The sequence below is a fragment of the Leuresthes tenuis genome, unplaced genomic scaffold (genome assembly GCF_036924035.1).
Source record: "Leuresthes tenuis unplaced genomic scaffold, fLeuTen1.0.hap1 SCAF_9, whole genome shotgun sequence".
Classification (NCBI taxonomy): domain Eukaryota; kingdom Metazoa; phylum Chordata; class Actinopteri; order Atheriniformes; family Atherinopsidae; genus Leuresthes; species Leuresthes tenuis.
Window position 1 is genome coordinate 20317108 of NW_027325363.1, and position 22930 is coordinate 20340037.

Here is a 22930-nt window from a genome sequence, read left to right on the forward strand (position 1 = left end):
TTGGTTTAATTAGATGCTTTGCTTTCTCCTCATCATTGAGATTGTGTGTCTGTGTGCGTGCTGATGTGTGTGTTTGGTAAAGCGTGTGTCATTTTGGACTTGGATGAGCCCGGTCCTTCGCTCTGCGTGCCGTTGGGTGTAAGGTCAGACCTCCACTTGGACTGCTCTGTACCAAACACTGTGTTCCTCAGACTGCATGTTGCCTCTGCAAAGTGTTGTTAAAACACGAGCATACTTTTAAACGAGGACAGAAACCTCTTTTATGAAGCACAGTGTATTTATGGGTAATCACTCTTTGGTAAAACCACATTACCTCACTATTCATCTGAGACCTCAGTTAACTCAGCAGCGTAATAATAATAATAATAATGTTACTCAGCAAGTCGGGCAAAAGAACACTGTCATCGAATGCTGACTTGTGTGTGTGCTGTTTAGATTCCAGTTAGCACACACGCACGTTAGTGAGTTATTATTGATGCAGGACCACTTTTTGAGTAAAACACTTAAGTTAAGTGTTAATCAAATCGGTCAACATATACTTCTTCACCTAATAATGTGTTAAGTGTTTGTGTTAATGTGTTTTTTACCTTTGTGTTACACAAGTTGCCCCTTTTTTCATTTTCACCACCCAGTGTCTGACAGTCACACCTCAGACTACTGAAATAAAGTGTGTGTAACAGCCTCTCTCTTTTTCTGATCTTTATTATGCTGCTTATTTAGTGGATATCCTCGCCTTTGGTACTATTATGATATTATATAACCTTTTAAGTCACAACCATCATAACCTACAGAAATAAATAATATTTACTGAAAAAGCACTTATTGTTTTCTGCAGGTTGAATCCTGTTTTGAACCATTCAACCATTTGAACCGTTTGAATTCTGTTGAAAAAGAACTCCAATGACAACAAAATGGCAAAATAACTTCTATGCAAATGGAGAGGTTTAACAGAGAGGTTGTTTCCAGTTTAGACAAAGTACTGCATACCTTACATCATTATGATACTGAAGTGATCATCAAACTGGACAGCAGCTGCTTCCAAAGTAAAATGTCTCATATACATGTGACGGTGCATTAAATTCAGGGGCACAGTATGTTGTGAGGGCCAAGAAAAAGACGATCAAACCCCTCCTCTGGGAGCTTACGTATCCACCTGAAAGTTGTCCAGCTACAATCAGAATAAGAGGTTACAGTTACAGTAAATAAGTTACAGTAAATGACAGCGATGACTCATGAGACGTGTCTAATGACTTGGAGTCAGATTAATCACAAATGCCACACATATCACGTATGCACGCTGTTTGTGTTACAAGCTCAAGCACGTTATTTTTGTAACTCTTTATAACGCCATCCTAAGATTAAGCAAAAAAACTGAGTTAGCCTGAATGATTCTGTGGTCACACGCGAGGAGCTGCTGGTGAAGGGTTTTAAATGGGAAGGTCAAAGTGGAGCCAGTTGTTACAGCAGCTCCACCGTACTATATAATATATTGTTAACTTTGACCACTGGAATGTCTTTGAAGTGTGTGCTAATGACCGGTATCGTGCGTGTTTAGACATGAATGCGTGGGCACTGGAATAAGGTACATGGACTAAACATGTATTCTGTTTTATGTTTCTGGGGGTTGTTGTGGGCTTTCACTTGCAGGGTTGGAGGGCATCCTTTTTATCCAGTCAGCAACTTTGCACAAAGATGGTGAACTCAACAGCAGATAAAAAGAAGGGTAGGTTGTGTAATTAGGTAATTGATGGCAAGAAAGTTGGCATCAGTTAAAGGCCGGTAGCTGCAGCACCGGGCTCAAATTGAGCCGACGGGAGCGTGGGTTTTGCTAAAAGGTTGCTGGGAGAGCAGAGGCAAAAGGATCTGGAGTCGAGATGAGAAAATGACTAGGAAAGGGTAGAGGACACCGAACTCCAGATGGGTGTTTCCTTTTTTTTCTTTTCAGCGTAGGAAGCAGTGACGAAGCTCAAAATGCAAACAATAGCAAACTTGTTTTGGGGAACTGGTGGGCAAAGAGCTGCTTGATAGGAAAAGTTGAAAAAATAGCTCTTTTTTTCATGGTAAAACCAGACAGGCCTGTTGTATTGCAGATTGTGGAAACGTGTCATCTTTAAAGTGAAGACTTTGAAAGAGGCGACACTCAGATTGTGGAAGTGAAGAAGTAAGATACTGAAAACAAGCAGCCATTCGGCAAGGCTTATACCAAAAGTTGACTTGGCATATTGACCTGGTGAGTATGGCTGGTTCCAGGTGCTGAAGAGGGCAGAAGTCAAGCCGAGCAGATACTGTGAAATACTGTGTTATATCCATATCCCGTAAAATACGGAGCATTCGCCTTCTCGCCTTTCTCGTTCTGCCTAACAGTGAGTAAATGTTTTTTGTTGTTGTCTGTTTTTTTTTGTTTTTTTTCATCTGCAGCCTTCCAGTTGTGGGTAAAAACTCTTCTCCAGAACTCCAATGGAGCCAGTGTTGCCAGATCTTGCAATAGAAACAAGCCACTTGGCCTATGAAAACAAGCCCTAAACAAGCAATGATGTTCTTAAAAGCAAAAGACAAGCCCAAAAGTCAGTTGTGATTTGCAAACCTTGTAACTCTGACTCAGCATGTGTTGTAAATCAGCTGTGTGTGTGTTGCAAGATGCAGGGAAAACTCCATGCCCACATAATGAGAGAAAGCTCAACGTTCTCCACAAAGCTTGATATGATTATTGCTTACTCCCAAAATTAACTTACTCTGGTTAAAGTAATAAGAAAATGCTGAAAGTTCTGGTTCTACTTGGACAAGTTCACAGGACTTACTTTCAAAGGTCTGTTTCGATGTTAATTTGCAAACTTCTGACACAATTTTGTGATGAGTCTGTAAACTCTTCCTGAATCTCCTCACAGTCAAACGGGAGTTTTGACTTGAATTAACAATTACAAAAAAAAATCAGTTATAACCATCTTTGATTATTCAACCTAAGATGGAACTCTGTGTAATGATGCATTTACATTATGCTGTACTGACTGATATCTTGGACGGAAATGTATCATTATTATTTTTCGGCAAATGTCCTATTTTTGATTAAATTGTTGATCATTTAGCCTGTACAACTTAAAAAAAACATTACACACCATTAGTTACCCATAAAAAGTTGTGTGGCCTTGATGTAGTGTTTTTGTAATGCAGTCAAATGTGCTCTTGACTGGCTTCCAAAGGTGAAAGATGTGTTTAACTTGAAAAGGTGTGAAAGAGAAAAACAGCCAAGAAGCCTCTCTTTCTTCTCTCCTGACTGATTTCGGGCTGAATTGACATTTAACAGCTTGTTTGGTTCGGCCCCAGCACCTTGGTGAGTCATCTGTGCAGCATGGCTGCACATTTAGACACACGCTGATCAGCAATAATCCGTTCGCCGCTTTACTCGACGCAGTGGATACAAAGCGAGGCTCTGTCGGGTCGTCACCATCTGAGAACCAAATAGCTAATCGTTGACAAAAGAAATGTTTGACTTGGTGGTTGGTGGACACAAAGACACAATATTTGATGCGTTCACTGACTTTTGGTAGATCGTAGATCGTTTTTTGGTTGTCAAAAGGATGGTTTACAAAGCGATTTATTATTTTTTTTAAGGGTATAAGAGCGAGTGATTTTTCTTTCTTTGTTATTATTGTAAGTGAGGAGCTTCAGTCGATGATAATGAGGCTGAGCATATATAAGCATTCAGCTTCTGCTAGAGCCTGTGCAGTCATAACAAATGTTTGAGTTCATGTTACTGCCAACCGTTCACAGTTTAGGAATGTGCCCTTCAGCGGTGATGTAAAGTCAAAGAGCAATGATATTCTTACTTCTTTTTTTTGCCTCTTTCTCCCTTTCCATCTGTTTTTATGCGTTTGTGTGGCCCTCTAGTTGTGAACCAGGAGGGACAGCCTCTGATTGAAGGGAAGCTGAAAGAGAAGCAGGTTCGTTGGAAGTTCATTAAGCGCTGGAAGACCCGCTACTTCACCTTGGCAGGAAATCAGCTACTCTTCCGCAGAGGCAAATCAGTAAGTACGCAGTGATAATGAAGGGTTCTCACAACTTAAAACATTCACAAATGGCCACTCTCACTTTTACTGTCCCGGGTGTGTCATTATGGAAATTTTCATTAATATTTCCCTGTTCTGTGTCATTTGAATTGTGATGAAATTCTGTATGAAAGTGTGGAAATCCTACCTCTTGAATAGCTCAAGTGTCTCTGAGGCATGTGGTGAATCCAAGTGTAGTAAACCTTGGCTCTGCTAAGGGCCGATGGGGGGGGGGGGCTCTGCAGCACACATGAGTCACACTCACCCTCTGTAACGGAAAGCAGATATGATTGTTCACAAGTAGCAAACAGAGAGAAGAAGGTCCAGCTTTGGGAGTGAAGTAAAAGGTCCAAACAGCATGTTTGTAGGGTGTCTGTTTTCACCTGTGGATGGAAGACGACTGGTCGTGTAAAAGCGACCCCGCTAAGCCGCAATCAAAGGGCTAGATCACCAGTATGTCTCCATTTGAGAGGATAAGGGCACCCTAGAATCATGTCAGTGTGCAAAACAGCACGATTTTTCTTCTAACTCTGCAGCATTTTCTTATGGCTTAATGTAAACCCAGAAAAGGATGCTTTACAGAGAATTGCTGCACATAGGAAAATGTTGCTTAATCAGAAACACTCAGCAAGAACAGCATGTTGGAAAAAGGGTTGACGTCAGTGGTGTGAAAAAGTTTTCTAAAAACGAGGTCAAATTGGATTATGTACTGGTATTAACTTATCATTCATTGACTCAATAAGATTGTGTGTCCATACTCATGCTTTAATCGATCCTCACAAGTAAAACTATTGTTATTAAGATTAATTCAACAATCGAGGAGAACGAGTGTCCTGTGGGTCCTGTCATCTGGGTGTCATAGACACGCAAGCCACCCAAATATTAAAGCAATGCACAACATCACAGAGAGGCATTTAGAAACATGTGGATATGCAATCATTAAAATGGAGAAATGGAGTTTAGCTTGCTTTTTATTTTTTCAACTCCAAACAATAGTCTTTGTGCTGCTGTCCAGATGGTGATAGATATGTGCAGCAGCCACAGATGGGGAAGGTTTTGTGTCTTTGTTCTCCTAGCTCAGTGTGTCTCTGCCAGCAGATTCTGGAGGTGGTTGGTAGGTTGTGTAACTTTTTCCCAACTGGAGAGTAGGATTAATAACTAAAAACTTTCTTTATTTGTCCTCCACTGTTAAATATTTGAGCAGCACTGAGTGCCCAAGTGTTCAAAAATCTATACAAAGGTAAGGCTTCTGTTTTGCTCTGGTGCTCAAGTCTTCCCACTGAGCCCAAGATGCACACAGACAGACGTAGAATGGATCTTAGAAATGTAATAAATCAAAATGCCATTCAAGAAACTTTGAAAAGGGGGACATTTTATGATTTAAAAAAAAAGAAAACTGAACTTGCTCTGAGCTTGAAAGCATATGTGCCTGAAGTAACCATGAAAAATAAAATATACCCTCTGAAAATTCACAATTATAAATACTCAGGTCTGAAAATACTATTTGAGTCGTTCATATCGTCAAATCAGCCCCCCTGTTCTACACTGTGTGGAGGATTGGGGTGGAGTCGAGTGGCTCTCTGCGCCCCCTACAACTGGCTGATGTGAACAGAGATGTGAAGTCCTAGTTTGTCTCTTCGTGTTATTTCAACCAAAGCAAGTCACATTTTAGCAACACCTCAGGAAAATGTGTTAGCCTGTGTAAAAAAGGACACAATATATCACCTTTAACATAACTACTTCACAATGACGATTTGAAAACAGGATTTAAAATAAAAACTGTGAGATATAACATAACCACGGCATACCCCCCCTCCCATATATAAAGGAACATTTAGCTCAGATTGGCTTTTTATTTCGACTGGGAAATGGTTGAGATCAGTTGGCTGTACGACTTCCACTCCACATGCAAACTTTAGTATTGTGCCTATTATGAATATATGAAAAACACCTTAATGCCATTTATATTTGTCTACATATAAATTGTGCTCATGGGTCAGTGTGTCTCCAGTATAACAGAGAGCACAGGCAATTGTTCAGGGCAATGTGTCCTAACCTCTTGAGTTTAAATACAGATGTTTAATCAATGTCTCTCCTTTAGACATCAGAAAATCCATTGAATATAGCCTTTTTCTCCATAATTAGGACCAGACAAGGGCTGGTGCCAAACAACAGGCAGGCCTGGACTACAGTTCACCAAGTCCTTAAGTTCAGAGAGAGATGAAACATGGCGATATGATTAAGAATGTGGTCTTTATGTTCCCTCGCACACTGTATAGTATGCACAAAGTTAAACTGCATGAATTCAGCGGGTGGGTGCCACAGCATGTATGCACTTCAGTGGGTTTACTTTTTGAGTGATTTTCATGTTTTATCCTGAAAATCCGTTTTTAAGTCTATAAAAACGAGCATCGTTTGTGTGATTTTCATACCTGAAATCTGCTGAATGACGACCTCTGATCTACCAAGAAACCATTGCTTTTCATTTATTTGATCTAAACGACATCTGATAGTGAAAACGTTGATGTTGGTTTCTTATGAAGTATAACATCACTAAACTAAACGGCAAAGCAAATCAGCATGTTTGCTCATAAGTTACGGTGTCTTAGCGATTTTTTTATTTATTTTTTTCAGAAAATCTAAGCAAAAGCCACATGAGAGAGACACAGCTATGTGCATCGTGACAAATAATTGTGATTTTACATGGTATGAATTTGTTCTCCTCAGCAAGTGTAGCTGCTTGACCATAAGTCCTGAATAAGGGAAATTCATGCAAAAAAAAAAGCACAAATATTACAATACCGTTAAAATAATTTTTCTGTTTTAAAAGATCTATTAAAAATCCAGTGACACCTCAGTCTTGGTCTTCAGTAACATATTAGGAAAACCAAAACTGTTATATCGGACTCTGAAATGGCGTAAATACAGACAGAAACAATGAGATATGCTTGCTTTAGTATCTTGCAATCGTATCTCAATGGGCTCTGCTTTCCTGAAAAAATGATTTCACAATATGCTCTTAGTGGGGAGCAGACCATCAGCAAAGCAGGCTGGGAGGTAATGCTGTATTTATGGCTTCTCCAAATGAATGCTTTTCAACACACAAAGACACACACACATGCCACAGAAAGGATGTGGCCACTTGCCATGGGCCTTGCAGCTTGCTCTGGTTGTGTGGTTTTAGCCACATAACTAACTATGAGGTAAGAGGACACGGCTGTGCTGCAACATACACACAGCTACACTGCCTCACACAAACACACACATTCAAAATGACACAGAGGTGGGCAAAACTGAAAAAAAGTCTAATTTCCCGCCCTGGAGAAACAACAGAACAACAATGTGTGATTGCTCATCCAAGATAGGGTTTGTTCTGAGGTGAGACATACTGGAAACGATGCTAATAAACACTATTTCTGTCAAGAGTTTGCATCTGAGGGTGGCAACCAAATGTCACGGATCATTAATACTCTTAGAATGCACAAAGAGCGCTTTTAACATGGCAAGAGAGATTTCTTAATGCACTGATCCGAGACACATTTTCACTGTGCTGTTTGCTGTCTTTATCTTTTTTTTTTTCCCACAGAAAGATGAGCTGGATGACATCCCTATTGAGTTGAGCAAGGTGCAGAGTGTCAAGGTGACTGTCATCGTCTCTCACAACACATCCATCGCAGAGGAGTTTTCGGAAAACGTTCCGTTTTTGCGAGATTATAAGCTTTTGCAATGTTATTCACCGGCTTTGCCTCACAGCTGTGGTTTTCACCCTTACTTTAACAAGTTATACCATCAGCTGTTCAGAGAGCACTCTATGGTCTAAATCAAATCATTCTAAATCAAATCAGTCTAAATCCTTCTGAGTCAGGTTTAAAATAGTTTAAATTGGCAAATCATATCCTCACATATGATGAAAAAGCTACATATAGCCAAAACACATCAATTTCAGAGGTAAGAGCCGCAGCTTCCTCCAGGAGACACGCATCCTCCTCTTCTCTTTCAAATCTTTCTTTTTCTTCGTAGGTTGTTGCCAAGAAGCGCAGGGATCGGGGTCTGCCGCGGGCCTTTGAGATCTTTACAGACAATAAGACGTACGTGCTGAAAGCTCAGGATGAGAAACACGCTGAGGAGTGGCTGCAGTGCATCAACGTGGCTGTGGCTCAGGCCAGAGAGAGGGAGAACAGAGAGGCCACCACCTACCTGTGAGACCGGCACCAACAGATACATGAAGAGGGTCATACACTGACTGAGGTACATTGATTCCACCACCAGAGCTGGCAGAAGAATGAACAATCACAGAAGGTAACCCAGAAGGCCAAAGATGCCCGTGACACACACTGCCAATATCACGTCATTCACTGTAATCTGTGGCGTTCACATTTGGTGTTGATGACAATGGGTCATCATCACAAAGACTTGTTGTGTTGTCTTTTTAGAATTTAGGCCTAAAATCAGCAATAAAAGACTATATGCATGTATCCAACAAGAATCAAACACAGGAGCATTTTCAAGCAAACTCCTGCACCTGCTGTTACATTAGACCATTGTATGACCTGCTTTTATTTGATCCATCTGTGGACCATAAACAAACGTTACAGTGCAAAAGTTCTGAAAAATATAAGTGAAGTTCATAAAGTTTGGAAACAATGACTTTCTTTGCTCGGATTTGAAGAGTCATCATCTAAACAAAACCAGCAGCTTTGGATTGTCAACTTTGGATTTCTGAATTAAATAATGACAATGACTGAGATGTCTCTGAGTCGAGCAGCAATAAACACTAGAAGCACAGACCTCATTCAGACTTGTAGCAATAATGAGACGATTGATGAGTGATTCCTCAGGAAAGATGAAGAGGAGGCGGAACGACAAAAATGGCTGTTGATACTAGAAATTTGTGTGTGATGTGCATGTGTAAGGGAGAGATTATGATAACAATGTGAAAAGCGCTGTTGCGGATTAACCTTATACACTTTCTTTGCCGAGATTCAGATGAGAAGATTTATACCACTTTACATGATACTTGTGTTAAACATGAAGCATAAACGTGTCAGAGGACACTTAGCTTAGCTTAGCTTAGCTTAGCTAGCTTAGTCGACTGACTGGAACTAGAAGAGAACAGCTAGTTTAGCTAAGGCTAACCACTGGTGAATTAGGGTATTTGCTAAAATGTTAAACTATTTCTTCACATGCATTGTTTTCATGTGAAAAGTGGAAGCACATTTAAACCAGAATGTCAGATATTGCATTTTTCATTACTAACCTAACCCATTTTCTGTTTCTGCTCTTTTACTAAAAGTGACCGATGACGCCTGTCTTATTTTGCAATTTTGGTGTTATGTTCCATTTCTTTTTTTCTTTTTTTTTTCCCAGATGTGAAACCTGTGCAAAAATTCACTCCTTGTTTTACCAGAAGCAGTGTCGGTTCAACTCTTGCTTTGTTATGGACATTTAATCAGTCAATTCCCTGAAAATCCACTGATTTAAAAAAAAAATAACTGATGTAAATTCCCTGTGGATTCAGAGACTTTGCCAATTCTGTCATTTTCACGTAAGAACACATTTTTCTTTTGACAGTGAGAGACTTCAGGTGAGCAGTTTATTTGACTTTTTAAAAACTTTTTTTTCTCTAAGGTTAGAGTTTAAAGCTCTTGTTTTGCAGTATTTCGTCCAAACTGTGAACCTGGATGAAGCAGAGGTGACATTAGTCTTCTGCAGTCTGATTCATATCAGGAAACTCTGCTAACTCGCAGTGTTTCACCTCTGTGTACTTCTCTGAAGCATGAGGTTGGAACTTGAAATTGCATCATGTTCTATTCTTTAGCCGTTCAGTGTAAGAATAGAAAGAAAATCAATGGCCTCCCAGAGGTGCTTTTCACTGAACAACAAACGCTCATTTACAGACACAAAACTCCCTTCATGCTACAATATACAACCGTAAGAAACTGCGCAAGAACAGCAGCATCTCAGACTGAAACAAACTGAACCAAAAGTGAAACATAACTTTGTGTCTTTGTGTCTCAGGATCCTGCGAGATCCTGAGAGAAAGATCTAGAAGGTCACATATACTTGGATTTCAACACACTCACAGAAGTAATGATTATTTTCTCTACTAAAGATGCCATTGCGTTGCTGTATCTGTAGTTAGCAGTCAATTATTTACTTATATTTATTCATGTTAAAGATATTCACATAGGAAAAAAAAACAGAGGAGCTTAAAAGCTGGCATGTGCACATTCAGATGACTTGGTGTTGACTTGATAAGCTGCTTTTTTGAGAAATGATGTGAAATTTAGAAGCAAGTAAGAAATCTAACTGCTGGTGCTGTTTGCTTTGGTTTTCCTGGTCAGGAATTAGAAACTCTGAGCTGCCTATGAATGCAGCATTGGTTCCCCATACAAAACTGTCATCCTATGGCAACAGGTCCCCGGAGCAGTGTGGCTCCACTGTGTTATTCACTAACCAGGAAGCAGATGACAAGCGTTTTGACCCTTTTAAGCTCTGAACTTCCTGAGCCAGAAACTGTGCACGGTTCATCTGTGGCAAATCGATTACTTTTTTTATGTCTAATTTTGATGTTTATCTGGATGGGCTTCAAAGATGGGTTGTTGTGTGTGTCCACTCACTTTTCTGGTACTAATTGCTTTTGGTTTTGGTTAAATATGTACAATTCAGCGTTGGTTATATTTTCCAAAAATGTTTGTGTTCTTAATTTCAACTCTTGTGACGAACAAATTCTCTTTGGTCGTAGTTTGACCCACGGCTCAAACCCTGTCAGCTGTGGATGCATAACGCCACTGTTTATGCTTTTGAGCTGTCTCTACTCAGTGGGACTAACCAGCATCTACTTACACATGATATAATTTACATCATGCCTGTCCTGCCCATATTTTTTCCCTACTTTTCAGATTCATGACCTACATACACAGCTGGCTAAGCACCCCAAAGTCAGGGAGTGTTCCCACTTCGAGTGTTTGTATAAAATGTGTCACAAAAAATCTGGATCGATTCTTTTGAAATGTGGCACATTTGATGTTCTTTGTCCTAACTGGATGAATACTACTGATGGTGCCGTCTGGTGACTTTTGCTTTAGAACACTGCAGCACTTACATTTGTACTGTTGTTGGCATGAAATCTGTTACAATCAGGATGAGCAGGTCCACCAACTCCTCCTCTGACCGCATCATCAATCAAAGACTGTCATTTGTCAACATTTGGTGTGTGATAATTAGCTGGAATTATCAAGCGATACCTTCAGATGTATGTGTAAAATCAGCGGTCGTATCCCCTACTCCTTCTTTTGAGTCTGTATTGTGATACCTGCTCTCCGCAGGTAAAGTTGAATTCCTCTGCACACCGTTTGATTTCTCGACGTTTGAAATGAATCTAATGACATGAATGTGGTTTGAGTGGTCTTCAAAGTAGTAACGTGAGCCCTCCATGTTCGCTTCATTTCACAGCAAAGCGTTTTAATCGGAAACACGCAACTGTGTGCAAGGTCCTTTCCTCGTATGAAGGGTAACTCCAGGCAGCTCTGTAAACAGTCCAGAGAACGGATACGGTAGCATCTTTGTCTGTGTCGGCCCACTGGAGATTAGTGAGTTGTTACTTTCACTGCAGAAAAGCACCATGATATTACATTGGAAACTGCTGTCGATTTTACAAACACTGTGAAGATGATTGATACCAGTAATAAAGTATCTGAATGTATAACATTTGTATTAGCCTTGTGTAAAGAAGCATAGAGATTTGTTTTCCTTCTGTTTGATTACATTTGATTTTGATATACGGTCAGTATTTATTTATTATAAAAGTGTTTTGTAAAGGCGTCAGTCATGTCTAGAATGACATCTGAAACAGATTTTTTTTTAGTTAGAACTATGAATTAATACTGCAATCAAATGGATGCTGTATTGTACTAACAACTAAACTGGTGTTAATATTAGCTGTTACTCCTGCTGCGTGTCTGCCTTCTTGTACTTCTCCTGTAAGAATTATTGAATAAATCTGTGCAACCAATGAACTTGAGGGGTCTCTTCATTCTCTCTTATCTGGGGCTGCGTGGACTGAAAACGAGACCAGGTGAAAGCCTCCGTGTACGACTGGACCACATCTGGACACTGAGTGAATTGTGACATCAGTTTATTACAAGAGGTCAGAGCCTATAAGGTAAAGTCTTTGAAATTCACATCTGGATTTTCTGCAGTTGTGGTGGTGGTATTCAGTATCGCCTCCCATTCAGGGAAGACGTTATGTTGCCTTTAGTTCAGTCTTGTGGAATCTTGCTTTGGAAACTATTGCTGGCATCATTTAATCGGAACTTCTATCGGCCAATCAGCCGATAGAAACCTGGAGTCACCAGTCAGTCTCTGTATTCACACATCAGCTGAAATGATGCTGAACGAGCTCATTACATGACACACCCAAACGGCCATTATGCTCCCATTTCAAGCATTTTGAAAACACTTGGGTGGAAAAACAGAATTTCTCGTAAAGGAAAAGGGAGGGACGCTGGACAACCTCGCGTTCTGAATTTAGAGGATGACTCAGGCTGAAGTTTTCTGGCAGTGGGATCGTATGACTGAGCTGACGCCGGGTTCCTTTGAGCTCTTTGTGGTTGCTTCTGCTAATCATGGCCAAATAAATCAGCACCGTCTGCGAAAAGATTATTTTGAGTGATAAATATCCCTACTGTAACCAAAAAAAATATACCACGGTTATCTATTTTTAATGAATATGTGATGTGAACATGGAACGTCACACCCCCCCCCCCAACGGGACGGTTAAATTCAGTGCTTGGCTTGCAGCACACAGCAAGTATCTGCAGGAATAGCACAGATTGAGTTGACAGAAAGAGGCTTTCTATGTGCTATAACAAAGATCTTAGTCCAGGAATGACTCGTCCCCAAGCCTCCCTTCTACACCCTGCTGTTTTGTTCTTTCTGACAGATGTTATCACTGTTACTGTGATGGGAATCACCGCATCCCCCGTCTGTAAGAACAACTGACCGAAAGAACAAACTGCTTCATCACAAACTTATATCTGACATAATTAAACAGTTGGATGTTGTCCTCAGTTGACATCAGAAACTATTAGGATTTTACCATTTCTTTTAATGATTTGCTTTGACGTCATTTGTGTCAAACGCACACTAAATGAGTAACACTTACACATCTGCAAACTACAACTACATCTGCAACTAGTCTTTAAGTAGGCCTACTGGAATGGTGATGATTTGGTTGTTTTTTTCCCCCCTGAAGTTTACATTTCCTACTCTGTGGTTTTTGTTACAGTACAGAACTGTTTTCATGTGCAATGGTCGTCACTTCTAATGACAATAGCGCCCCCTGGTGGAAAGAAGATTCTCATTGAAACGCTTCCAAAAATCAGCACTTCATTGAAGGCGGTTTAAGCCTTGTTGGAGTGAACAGGGGTCATTTTTAGATTAGACAGCGAATGTCTGTAAATTTACTGTTTTTCCTGCAGGAAACACAAGGTTGACTCAAATAACATGGCTTAACAAGATTGAATAATTTCCTTCAATGTCAGCAATGTAATGAAGAGCACACAGGTCAGTGGCATAACTCATTTATTAATGAATAAAAATGGGACATGAAGACGTGCAGACTAAAAACCAGTGTAAGAAACCGACAACCCTAAAACAGCGTTTGAAACGAGTCTGCTTACCCTGCTGAGGGCCAAAAAAAAAATAATTAAGAAATGAAAAAGTAATACCAGTTTACCTATATAAGCAACAAATCTGTCCAATGAAAGAAAGGAAACAAAACCCATTCGACCGGTCAGCCCCTAATGTGCAAACATTGATCTTTCCTGAATGACGTCTTATTTTACATTTATTCATTCAAACCTTCCACTGAACTGTTCGCTTTTATAAATCAAAGCGTTCACATTTCGTCAGCGGATATTAATCCTTTACACTGTAAATAAGTTTGATTTTCCAAAAGTTCGTAACTTTACATGTTAAACCAAGAACACACGTGTAAGCTAGATGATTCTCAGGTGTGTTGGAGGTGGAGGGGATTCACGGGAAAACAGACAGGCCTGGAGCTGATGTGGAGTCAACTTTCAACAGATCAACCAACAAATGGGGCGACTCACTGCTGCAGTCGGGGTTTCTCAGATGCACCTCTGCCAAACATCGGCACTGCTGGCCAGCTGAGACTCCAAACTGTGAATATCGAGTCAAAATATTCACATAAGGAGACCTGAAGCAATTTTAAGTTGTTTTGTTTTGTTCGAGGGGGAGGGATTAAAAAAATAAAAGGAATATTCAAGCTATCTAGAGTTTAAAGATTCAATACTCAGATTCAGGATGCATATGAGAAACCCAGAAACCTAAATATCTAAGACTGATGCCTGAAATGTACCAAAACAAGCCCGTCATGTTCTCTGTCACGGCAGACATGACCACATGCAGCATCTGGCTGCAGTCGAGTGTAATTACAATACCATTTTCCTTTTTTGGAAAGTGTCGCCTGGTAAATATATATCACCATTCTTTTCTGACAAATGTTACTGATTTGACTTATTTTGCAAGGTTCCATCCAGCTGACTTTAAATCAAAAGAGCAGCAGTCTCGTACTGCTGTAGGACACAGGTCCATGATTCAGAGAACATGTCCAACTTAAACTTGATTTACACCAACTGAAAATACTTTAGTGGCCATCAGCCCCAGAGCCTGTCTGTTGGTGCCTCAGCGCCGGTGGCGGCTATGTCCTGAGTGCCCACTACTGCTGTGGTGTTTGCTCTTGTGGCTGCGCTCCCTGTCTCTGTCCCTGTCATAGGACCGAGACCTCTCCCTCTCCCTTCTGTCTCCTCGATGTCCGACTCCTCGTTCGTGTTTGTGTTTCTTTGAGGAGAGATCAAAGGAGCTGCGGTCTCTGTCTCTCTCCCGATCCCTCTCTCTGTCTCTGTCCCTGTCAGATTTGACAGGGGTGCGAGACCGTGACCGAGAGCGTGAGCGCTTCCTCTTGTGACCGGACCCTCCGCCTCCGCTGTTGCTGTGACGTCCACTCAGCTTGGAGTCGCTATTGCCATGATGGCTGGACTTGGATTTGAGGTGGGGGAGGAGGGGAGAAGGCGGATGCCGGCGAGGCGATGGGCTGCGGCTGTGAGAACGAGAGCGTGAACGAGAGCTGTAGGTCCCTGAGCGACTGCGTCTGCTGTTGTAACTGTGGAAGCACGGCAGAAAGAGGACGGTAAGGGAGAGGCTACAACAGTTACAAAAAAACAAACAAAAAAAACATCCAACACCATCACACAGGTTTACAGAACAATTGCTTCCACAAAGTTGAAAAGCATTCAAAGTGAGCTTACTGTCTGCGAGGGGACCGGGATCTAGAGCGCGATCGTGTTCTCGAACGAGAACGACTTCCACTGCGACTGTTCCTTCCGATCTTCACGTCCTTCTTTAACCTGTGTTGAAGATGGTTAGACCAGTTAATGATGCACACGAGCACTATTTCTTACTGACACAATGATTGGATTTAAATGTCTCAACTGTGAAAATGTCTGTGGTTGCTCACCCATTATATGGACTCTTGTTGGCCTGAGTCCGACTGTCCTGCTCTTTCTTAATTGTCTTGATGGTCTGGGGGTTTGGGGACTTCTCCTCCACCTTGACTACATTTGGGGAGCACGGTTTGGAAGCTGGAGAGAAGCCACCAAGTGTCGACAGTGCAGGAGTACCATCAGGATTGAAGCCCTTGGCCTTCAGCTTTGCCTCGGCCAAGAACATCTTCCGTCGCTCCACCTCTTTCTCCAGTTGATCATAGTTAGGCTGGGGAGAGAAGTCAAGTTTACACAACTACTGAAACAGGAAGTGATGAGATCACCCTCTTTGTAACAGGCAGTTTCCCCTTCCAGCAGTCAACTACAGACTGACTAATACAGGTTTTTGGAGTGTTCGTGTTATAAAGGTTTCCTAAAATGGAATGGTTTCAGGATGCAGTTCTGCTGGAGTAATATCTAAAATAACCAATTAATCCAACATCATGCCTAACCTGTTAATCAAACCACTTTTACCTTCTTCCTGGTGTAGAGTTTAAGAGTGGTGATGCAGATGTCTTTAATCTCGTCTTCATTAACTTCAAACAGCAGGTACCAATGAGGTCTTGATGGCAGAGGAATCTGGGAAAAACACGCAAGTTTTAAACTTTGAAGATATGACATTTGATTTGAAAACATGACAAAAGTACAGACAGGTTTAAAAAAAAAAAAAAGTCTTTGTGGTTAACATTTTCTGATACCTGGAGAGCCCGGGCAGCGAGGAATATGCAGGCACAGGCGATTGTCTCAGCTTGGAACCTCACAAACACATTTGTCCTCAAGCTATCATTCATGTAGTTCCTACAGGGGCAGACAGAAAACAAACAAAAACATAGCATCTTCTCTAGACAAGTCCAACTCTCATTCACAGTTAGAGATCATGTTGCATAATGCCACAACGTCACAATGGAGATCCAAACAATTGGAAACATTTATCCTTTGGTGTGAACTCTTAATTGGGACTTTTTCTTTTTTAATAAATGAAACATAACCATCTTTAACCTCCTCACAGGAATTAGCAGTTGGTCACTTCACTTGGTTAATGTCATATATTTGACCCTTATCAACACAGACAGCGTTTCAGTTTAATCATAGGCCCTGATACACACGTACAAAAGCCATATAGTGGTAAGATATACGTTTAACTTTGTCCGTTTCTCTCTGGGCATCCATTAACGGCTGTAAGTCACAAAAGAAAGACAGGAAAACACAAATAATACGTTTAGAAAAGAATCTACCCCCAATGACCCGCCACACCTATGTCGACATACCACAACTTGATAGCACCTAGATTATGCCTAATGATGACAATGACACATGCCTTGTTGTAAGTTACTGAACATGCAGGCACACAGATGTGAAACATTCCTCTAGAAAGCAGCTGACATCTTCTGAGAGGAATAAGGAAGCACAGCATGTATGGGGGCATGCAAGGACTATTTTTTTTTTAGGAGTCAGGAGCATCATGATGTACCAAACAGACTAAAAACGGTCCAATACATTGAGGATTAAGCACTGCGACCACCATGTAGGTTCAAACTGCACAACACCTACCATACTCCCCCTCAGGTAAAAGCTTTCATGCCCTGTGCTCAAATCAAACTCTTAACACTACTGACAGCGTTTGTCTACACGACTCTGACTCTTCAAAAGGACTTAAGGTGGCAACCGACGCCTCCTTATTTTGGCTTTGATTTGGTTATGTGTCTGGAACAATCAATGCATGAGATTAGCAACTAGGAGAGTATGAGGTGACAAAACTGTCAAGATGAGATCAGGCAAATACAGGGTGGTGTGACCATCTATGTTCTGGAGAAACATAGAAGTCAAAGATGAAAGTGTGTGTGTGTGGGGGGGGGGGACAAAACAGGACGGTTAAAACTCCTTTATAAAATAATTAAACTGTGATCCCCACTGAATCGAAAAAACACTGCAGCGTATCTACCGCCAGTCAAAATGTCCTTTGTACAAGTTGCGACACTCTGCCGTGCGTGTCCATTCACCAATCTGTACTGCTCCAGTGTGAGTTGTACACAAAGGTTAAAATCTTGCCATACAAACTTTCAGTCTAACCTGCCTTCGAAAAACAAACAAAAAAGGACCAACGAGCAAGTTAGTGTGAAATTGCTACACCAACAATACTAGAGAAACATGGCCGTTGGATTCTGACTGCTGCATGGGTGAGACAGGTCCTTGGAGCCAATATCTGAGAACTGGATCAGCCTGTAAGACAGACACATGTCTGAACACCATGTCAGTTGGGGATGATACAGCACTCTACTGTAAATGTATAATAAATAGGCAGGTAAACTGGGCAAAAAAAATGTAAAAAAAATCTGATCTGGCTAAGTTTACTTCATTGATTAATGCAAGTAAACTACAAAAAGATAGAACATGAATCTATCTGGAGCTACTAGGCATAAAATAAATTACATTTGAGAACCTTTGTAGCAAGACCAAAAAATACAAATCCTTTTTGACACCCAAGAGAAAACAAGATGATGCTGGCTGTTGGGAAAGGCCCGCCCGCCCCCTTCAGTGAATCTTGGCTTTGGGATTGGCTGTCAGGAGAGAGGCAGCCAGCCAAAGGGGGGAGCTTCCTGAGGTCATGTGGTTGGAGGAGGCAGAGTTCAGAGGTTCTTTATGTGACTTACCAGCATGGACTACCCTTTAATCAAAGAGTAGAGAGAAAGGACAAAGTTAAACCAAGTTCTCCGGGCACCGCACATTAAACAGACTTTATAGCAAGCCATGTAAGGGCAAACAAGAGAGTGAGACAAGTAGCAGGTTTGCAAAAAAACAAATTGCTCCATCCAAAAATAAAATAAAAGTAAAAAAGGTGGAAGGGCTCAAATGGAGTGAGGGAATGTCGCTGTCAGACCTGGGCGAAATGGTTGTTGAATGCGTTTCAAATTAGTATTTTCCAACATGAGCACTTGAAAATCACCAGGCTGACAGATCCTACTTCAACAAGCGGGGCTATCCCAAGTTTCTAGCAGACATATCAAGTGCTCCGGAGAAATTCAGCCATTTGAAACTTTTACAACTTCATCTTAAGCCCAGGTCTGGTGGCACTTGCAGACATGACACAGGTTGCTGCTGTGGGGATGGTCATTAAGGAACTGCAAAGGAACTTACCAGGCCGTCTGGACCAGTGTCTGGTTCTTCTCACATTCCAAGACTTGAAGAAACAAGACGATAATCTGGAATCATACATTTGAATTAATGTTAACAGAAAAACTACATGAAACACGTCAGTGCCCAAACTCAAAACTGACAGGTTGGAGCAGTTCGCTAAACTTGTTTCATATGAAAGTGTTCACGAATAACTAAGGATTACTACGCTAACTACACTGCACAATCTAAAAAGGAATAGTGGGTTCAACTCACCTTGTGTGGATGCTTGACATGCACGCAGAAGCCCAGCTCCTTCAAGATCCGCCGTTCCGCTTTGATGACTTGGTTTTTGGTATTTATGTAGTTCTGATCAAGTATCAATGGACTTGGATTCCTATTTTATAGAAGGAATCAAAATAAAACATTGTTTCCCCTTTCCGTAATAAACGTAAAGAGAAGACAGTGCCCTTTTGTTTTCTTGCACTCTTTTCATTTTTCCCGTTTCAACCAACTAAAAGCAACAAGTTACACTTTGCATGCCTGACAGTATGCTGGGGTTTGTGGACTCCTGTGGTTCCAGTTAAAAGTTTTGGTGATCTGCCCCCTCAAACACCCCTTCCCACAGCTTCAACAGAAATATCAACGTGGAATATCACTTGCACTTCAACCTCAGATAAAATTTAATGTAGCCAAGATTTCTCACTAATGCGTGTGGAACTTGATGAAATTAAGTCAAACTCATGTCTAAATGGAGAAACTAAATAGAGAAAATATCTGAAAAGTTCACAATACTGCACTAACCCTGTCATTCATAAGCTGCCTAAAGACATTTGTTTAAAGACTAAGAAAAACCAGGAGGGATTTACTTTGAACCATCTCAGTATGCACCATCAACCTACTCAATTACGCCGCAACACAAGGCTAGACTAAATTTGAAACATCAAGATTTTCATCACTTTTATATAGTAAGACAGCTTTTACCTCATTAGCAGCCAAATTTTACTTCAAAATTGGATGTTTTGTGGTCTCAAAGACAATAAGATGTGAAAAAGTCATGCGACAAAGCTCTTACATTGAAATTAATTACTTAAACGAACAAAATTAAATCTACAACTTAACCTAAAACCGCAGAATAAGCACCCATATGAAAAAAAATATCCCTCAAGTATTTTACAATTATTGCATACTGATTCAAAGTTGCTGTTTATAGTATGAAACATGAAGCTACACGGTGCCATGCACTAACCCTAAACAAAACAACTCACGTCAACTTCAAACGACCAATTAATTTCTCCCACTTCAACAAACGAGGTGATATTTCTGTAAAAGCCATGGGTTACGGCAGGTGAATGGACTTTTGCTTATGCAAAATGCATGGTGAGGAGCAGTCAGAGAAGGAAACTACATTACCCAACGGTCCGCAGATTGACAGATACCCAAAGCTTAAGACTGAACCACAGGAGTCCTCAAGGTGCCCCGTGGGCCAAGGACCTTCGGCCAACCTGTCATCCCCGATCCCAGTGCCCCGCGGTGGCTCAGACCACGGGAGTCTCCCACAGGAGGGGGTGGGGTGGGCCTGGGGGAAGGACAGAGACCCCCCTCGCATCATGGTTGTCATGCCGACTGCTTCATCTTACGTACCATTCCACATCACCCAGGCTTTGGTAAATGTAGCTGGTCGCTGTTAGTTGGTTGCAAGGGAAAAAAGAATCCAAGTTAATGCCAAGGACTACAATCCTGACATAAAGACATGAGGCACACAAAAAGTAGAAATGCCTCATCTTTTACTAAGACATGAGTTTTTATAACGTTGACATAACTTTCAGTGATGTCAAAATGATGTTAAATGTAGACAACTATGCTTCTGAAACTACCAGTGAAGCTGGAACTGAAAAGTTTTCAAATGGTTTAGAGTGCATGAATAAACAGAAGAGGACTTTTACAGCAAAAACAGATCAGCAGAGAACAACATTTCACAACAAACAAATACAATACAACATGTTCCATATAACGTGTACATACAAATCCAAAACAACACTGGATTCAGTGTTTCTACTTACTTTTTGCCTCTGATCTGTCTCAGGTGATGGAAAACGTTGATGACGTCTCGTATTCGCCGTGGTGCTTCTTCAATCTTAGAGGCTAAGTTGATGCAAGCCATGGCGACAATCTGAAAAAGACAAGATGGACCAAGTTTGAAGTAAACTACAGTAAGTCCATGAATGCAACCCAAGGATGAGTTCTCACATGCGACCAATGTGGCAAATGCGTCGAATGAAAAACTTTGCTGTGTGAAATAAATGGCTGCTTATCAAGAAGTAAACCCCGACAGTTTAAGTTAAACCATGTGTTACTGACTGGAAATTAATCCCATTCAAGGCGGTGCTGACATTTCATCTGACCAGCTCAACCATAACAAGCAGCACCATCCTCACGTTTTGAATGAAGTTTGATGTGTCATTCAGTTTAGTAACAAGAACTCACGATATTCTACAACTGTCTCTGTTTAAAAGCAAACACAAGACATGTCTTTTTTTATATATTTCAGGTGTAGGTAAGATTTTAATGTTTTTATTACAATTTTAAATTTGATTTGTGGTTTTACAAGTTTGAGACACCACTTTAAATTCTTTATCAATGTCTTTATAAGCAGTAGCATTCTGTTTGAGTTTGAACTTGGCAAACGAAAACATGTTACAACTTTACTGACTCCCTTCCGTTTCGACAGCGTTGGTGTTGAAACGGAAGGGAGTCAGTAAAGTCCCACAATGCCTTGCGGTGTTAACGTCACAATCCCTTTTTCTTTTATCTGTCAGAAAATCTAACAGGTCCTACAACAACTAACGTTTCTGGTCAGAGAGGTGTGATAATGTAATGAAGAATGTTATCTTAAACGACACGTTAATGCGCCGTATTGTGTTGTCAATTTCTCTTAAGTCATAACTTTAAAATCTATTTTAAACCTCTAAGACAATATGGCTGCCACGAACGTAATTACAACGTTGTGCCATCGGTTGAGAACCAGAAACTAAACCATCCAGGAACTTGAAATCTTACCTCGAAGCTGTGTTTGACGAAGGACTTGGAGTAGAAAAAACGATGAAAAAGAACCTGCCCTGTTGCCATAGCCACCTGTAGAGGAAAATAAATGGCATGTTTTTTTTATCTGCCTTATGTAACATGGCCTAACCTTGCACAATGGACCGCCGCCATTTTAACTCCACCACGCCAACGTCAAGAAGCTAACAATAGCAACATGCTAATATTCAGGCCGTCAAATGCTAAAGACAACACACACTTATAAAAACAACTTTCGAGTTGTTATGAATAAAATAATCACCAACCAACCAACAAACGTTTATATATCAAAACTATTCCAGAAGTTGTACCTGGGGCAAGCGGAGAAGAATACCCGCCGACTGTATCAGTTCACATCCAAGGATGCGGAGGTCGGTCTCGGTGTTCAGGTCGAGGCCGTCGAGCATCGATGGTGTAGGAGAAAGCCTTTCCTCCGGGATAAGCGAGTTATCTATCGTGAGGTACACTTCCGAGTAAACTTTGTCACCGATGAGTATGCCATCGTTGTTGTTGGATGCAGTGGAAGATACAGAAAGAGGACCTGCGGCCATCTTCACCAGATACACAACGGTTAGCAGCTATAGCTCAGCCAGCCTCGACAAACCGATGGTGGAGCAGAGAGACCGTGACAAAGCACCTGACGTCACCGCCCTGTTGAGACACTAAGCAGTGCACATCCGCGGTGGTAAGTAGCTTCGCAATATTGAATCATTCAGCTGCCTTTCTTGTAGAATTTTAATTTTATTCTACAAATTTAGCTAACTTGGCTTTCTTCCCTTACATTTGCAAACTGCATATTTAGCACAGCGTAAAGTCCATTACCCGGTTTTAAACGTAATTGATAAATACCCGTTAAAAACTAAAACAGATGAATATTTCAGTATTTAATTTTTCAATAAATAAGCACCAGAGTATCTCTTACAAGTAAAATTTTCCACCTACAAATATATTTAAGATGACAGAACAATCATAATTTTCTCTTAAACAAAAACGTTATTAATTACAACGTCAAATAGTGTGCGAGTCTTCCATCGATAAGAATACATCAGGAAATTATTTCAAATAGGCACAACTAACATCTTTGATTTATTCATTATAGCACCATTTGTATTGTTTTTTTCATTTATA

At 40.8% G+C, this 22930-nt stretch overlaps 2 protein-coding genes across 4 annotated transcripts in view; one reads left to right on the forward strand and one right to left on the reverse strand.

Annotated features, from left to right (window-relative positions):
- veph1 (ventricular zone expressed PH domain-containing 1) overlaps positions 1-12147 on the forward strand; it is a 69452-nt gene extending 57305 nt beyond the window's left edge. Inside the window, exons 14-16 of the mRNA XM_072392723.1 lie at positions 3886-4022; positions 7630-7683; positions 8064-12147. Of these exons, the coding sequence (XP_072248824.1) occupies positions 3886-4022; positions 7630-7683; positions 8064-8246 (374 nt within the window). The 3' untranslated portion in view covers positions 8247-12147. The remainder of the gene's footprint in view (positions 1-3885; positions 4023-7629; positions 7684-8063) is intronic.
- A 1464-nt stretch (positions 12148-13611) lies between these two features.
- On the reverse strand, positions 13612-22447 carry ccnl1a (cyclin L1a). Of its 3 annotated transcripts, XM_072392717.1 has the most exons (10): positions 22114-22439; positions 21782-21856; positions 20785-20894; positions 18998-19118; positions 18746-18810; positions 16309-16408; positions 16085-16189; positions 15586-15839; positions 15377-15475; positions 13612-15231 (listed from the first exon to the last, which is right to left on the reverse strand). In XM_072392717.1, the coding sequence occupies exons 1-10, from the start codon at positions 22351-22353 to the stop codon at positions 14754-14756; spliced, it is 1647 nt and encodes a 548-aa protein (XP_072248818.1). In that variant the 5' UTR covers positions 22354-22439; the 3' UTR covers positions 13612-14753. The 3 variants fall into 3 exon arrangements, with proteins under 3 accessions (XP_072248818.1, XP_072248819.1, XP_072248820.1); XM_072392718.1 differs by lacking the exons at positions 21782-21856; positions 22114-22439 and adding an exon at positions 20227-20405 and having other exon boundaries at positions 20785-20877; XM_072392719.1 differs by lacking the exons at positions 13612-15231; positions 15377-15475; positions 15586-15839; positions 16085-16189; positions 16309-16408 and adding an exon at positions 16446-18275 and having other exon boundaries at positions 22114-22447.
- Between the last annotated feature and the right edge of the window lie 483 nt (positions 22448-22930).

Bases quoted from the DNA above. Each gene is read 5' to 3' on its own strand.
- ccnl1a (XM_072392717.1), bottom strand. From the start codon at position 22,353: ATGGCCGCAGGTCCTCTTTCTGTATCTTCCACTGCATCCAACAACAAC. The intron at 19,119-20,784 runs GTAAGTAGAAAC...TCTATAAAATAG, and splicing joins AGACAGATCAGAGGCAAAAA to GAATCCAAGTCCATTGATAC. The intron at 16,190-16,308 runs GTATCAGAAAAT...TGTTTTTCCCAG, and splicing joins TCGCTGCCCGGGCTCTCCAG to ATTCCTCTGCCATCAAGACC.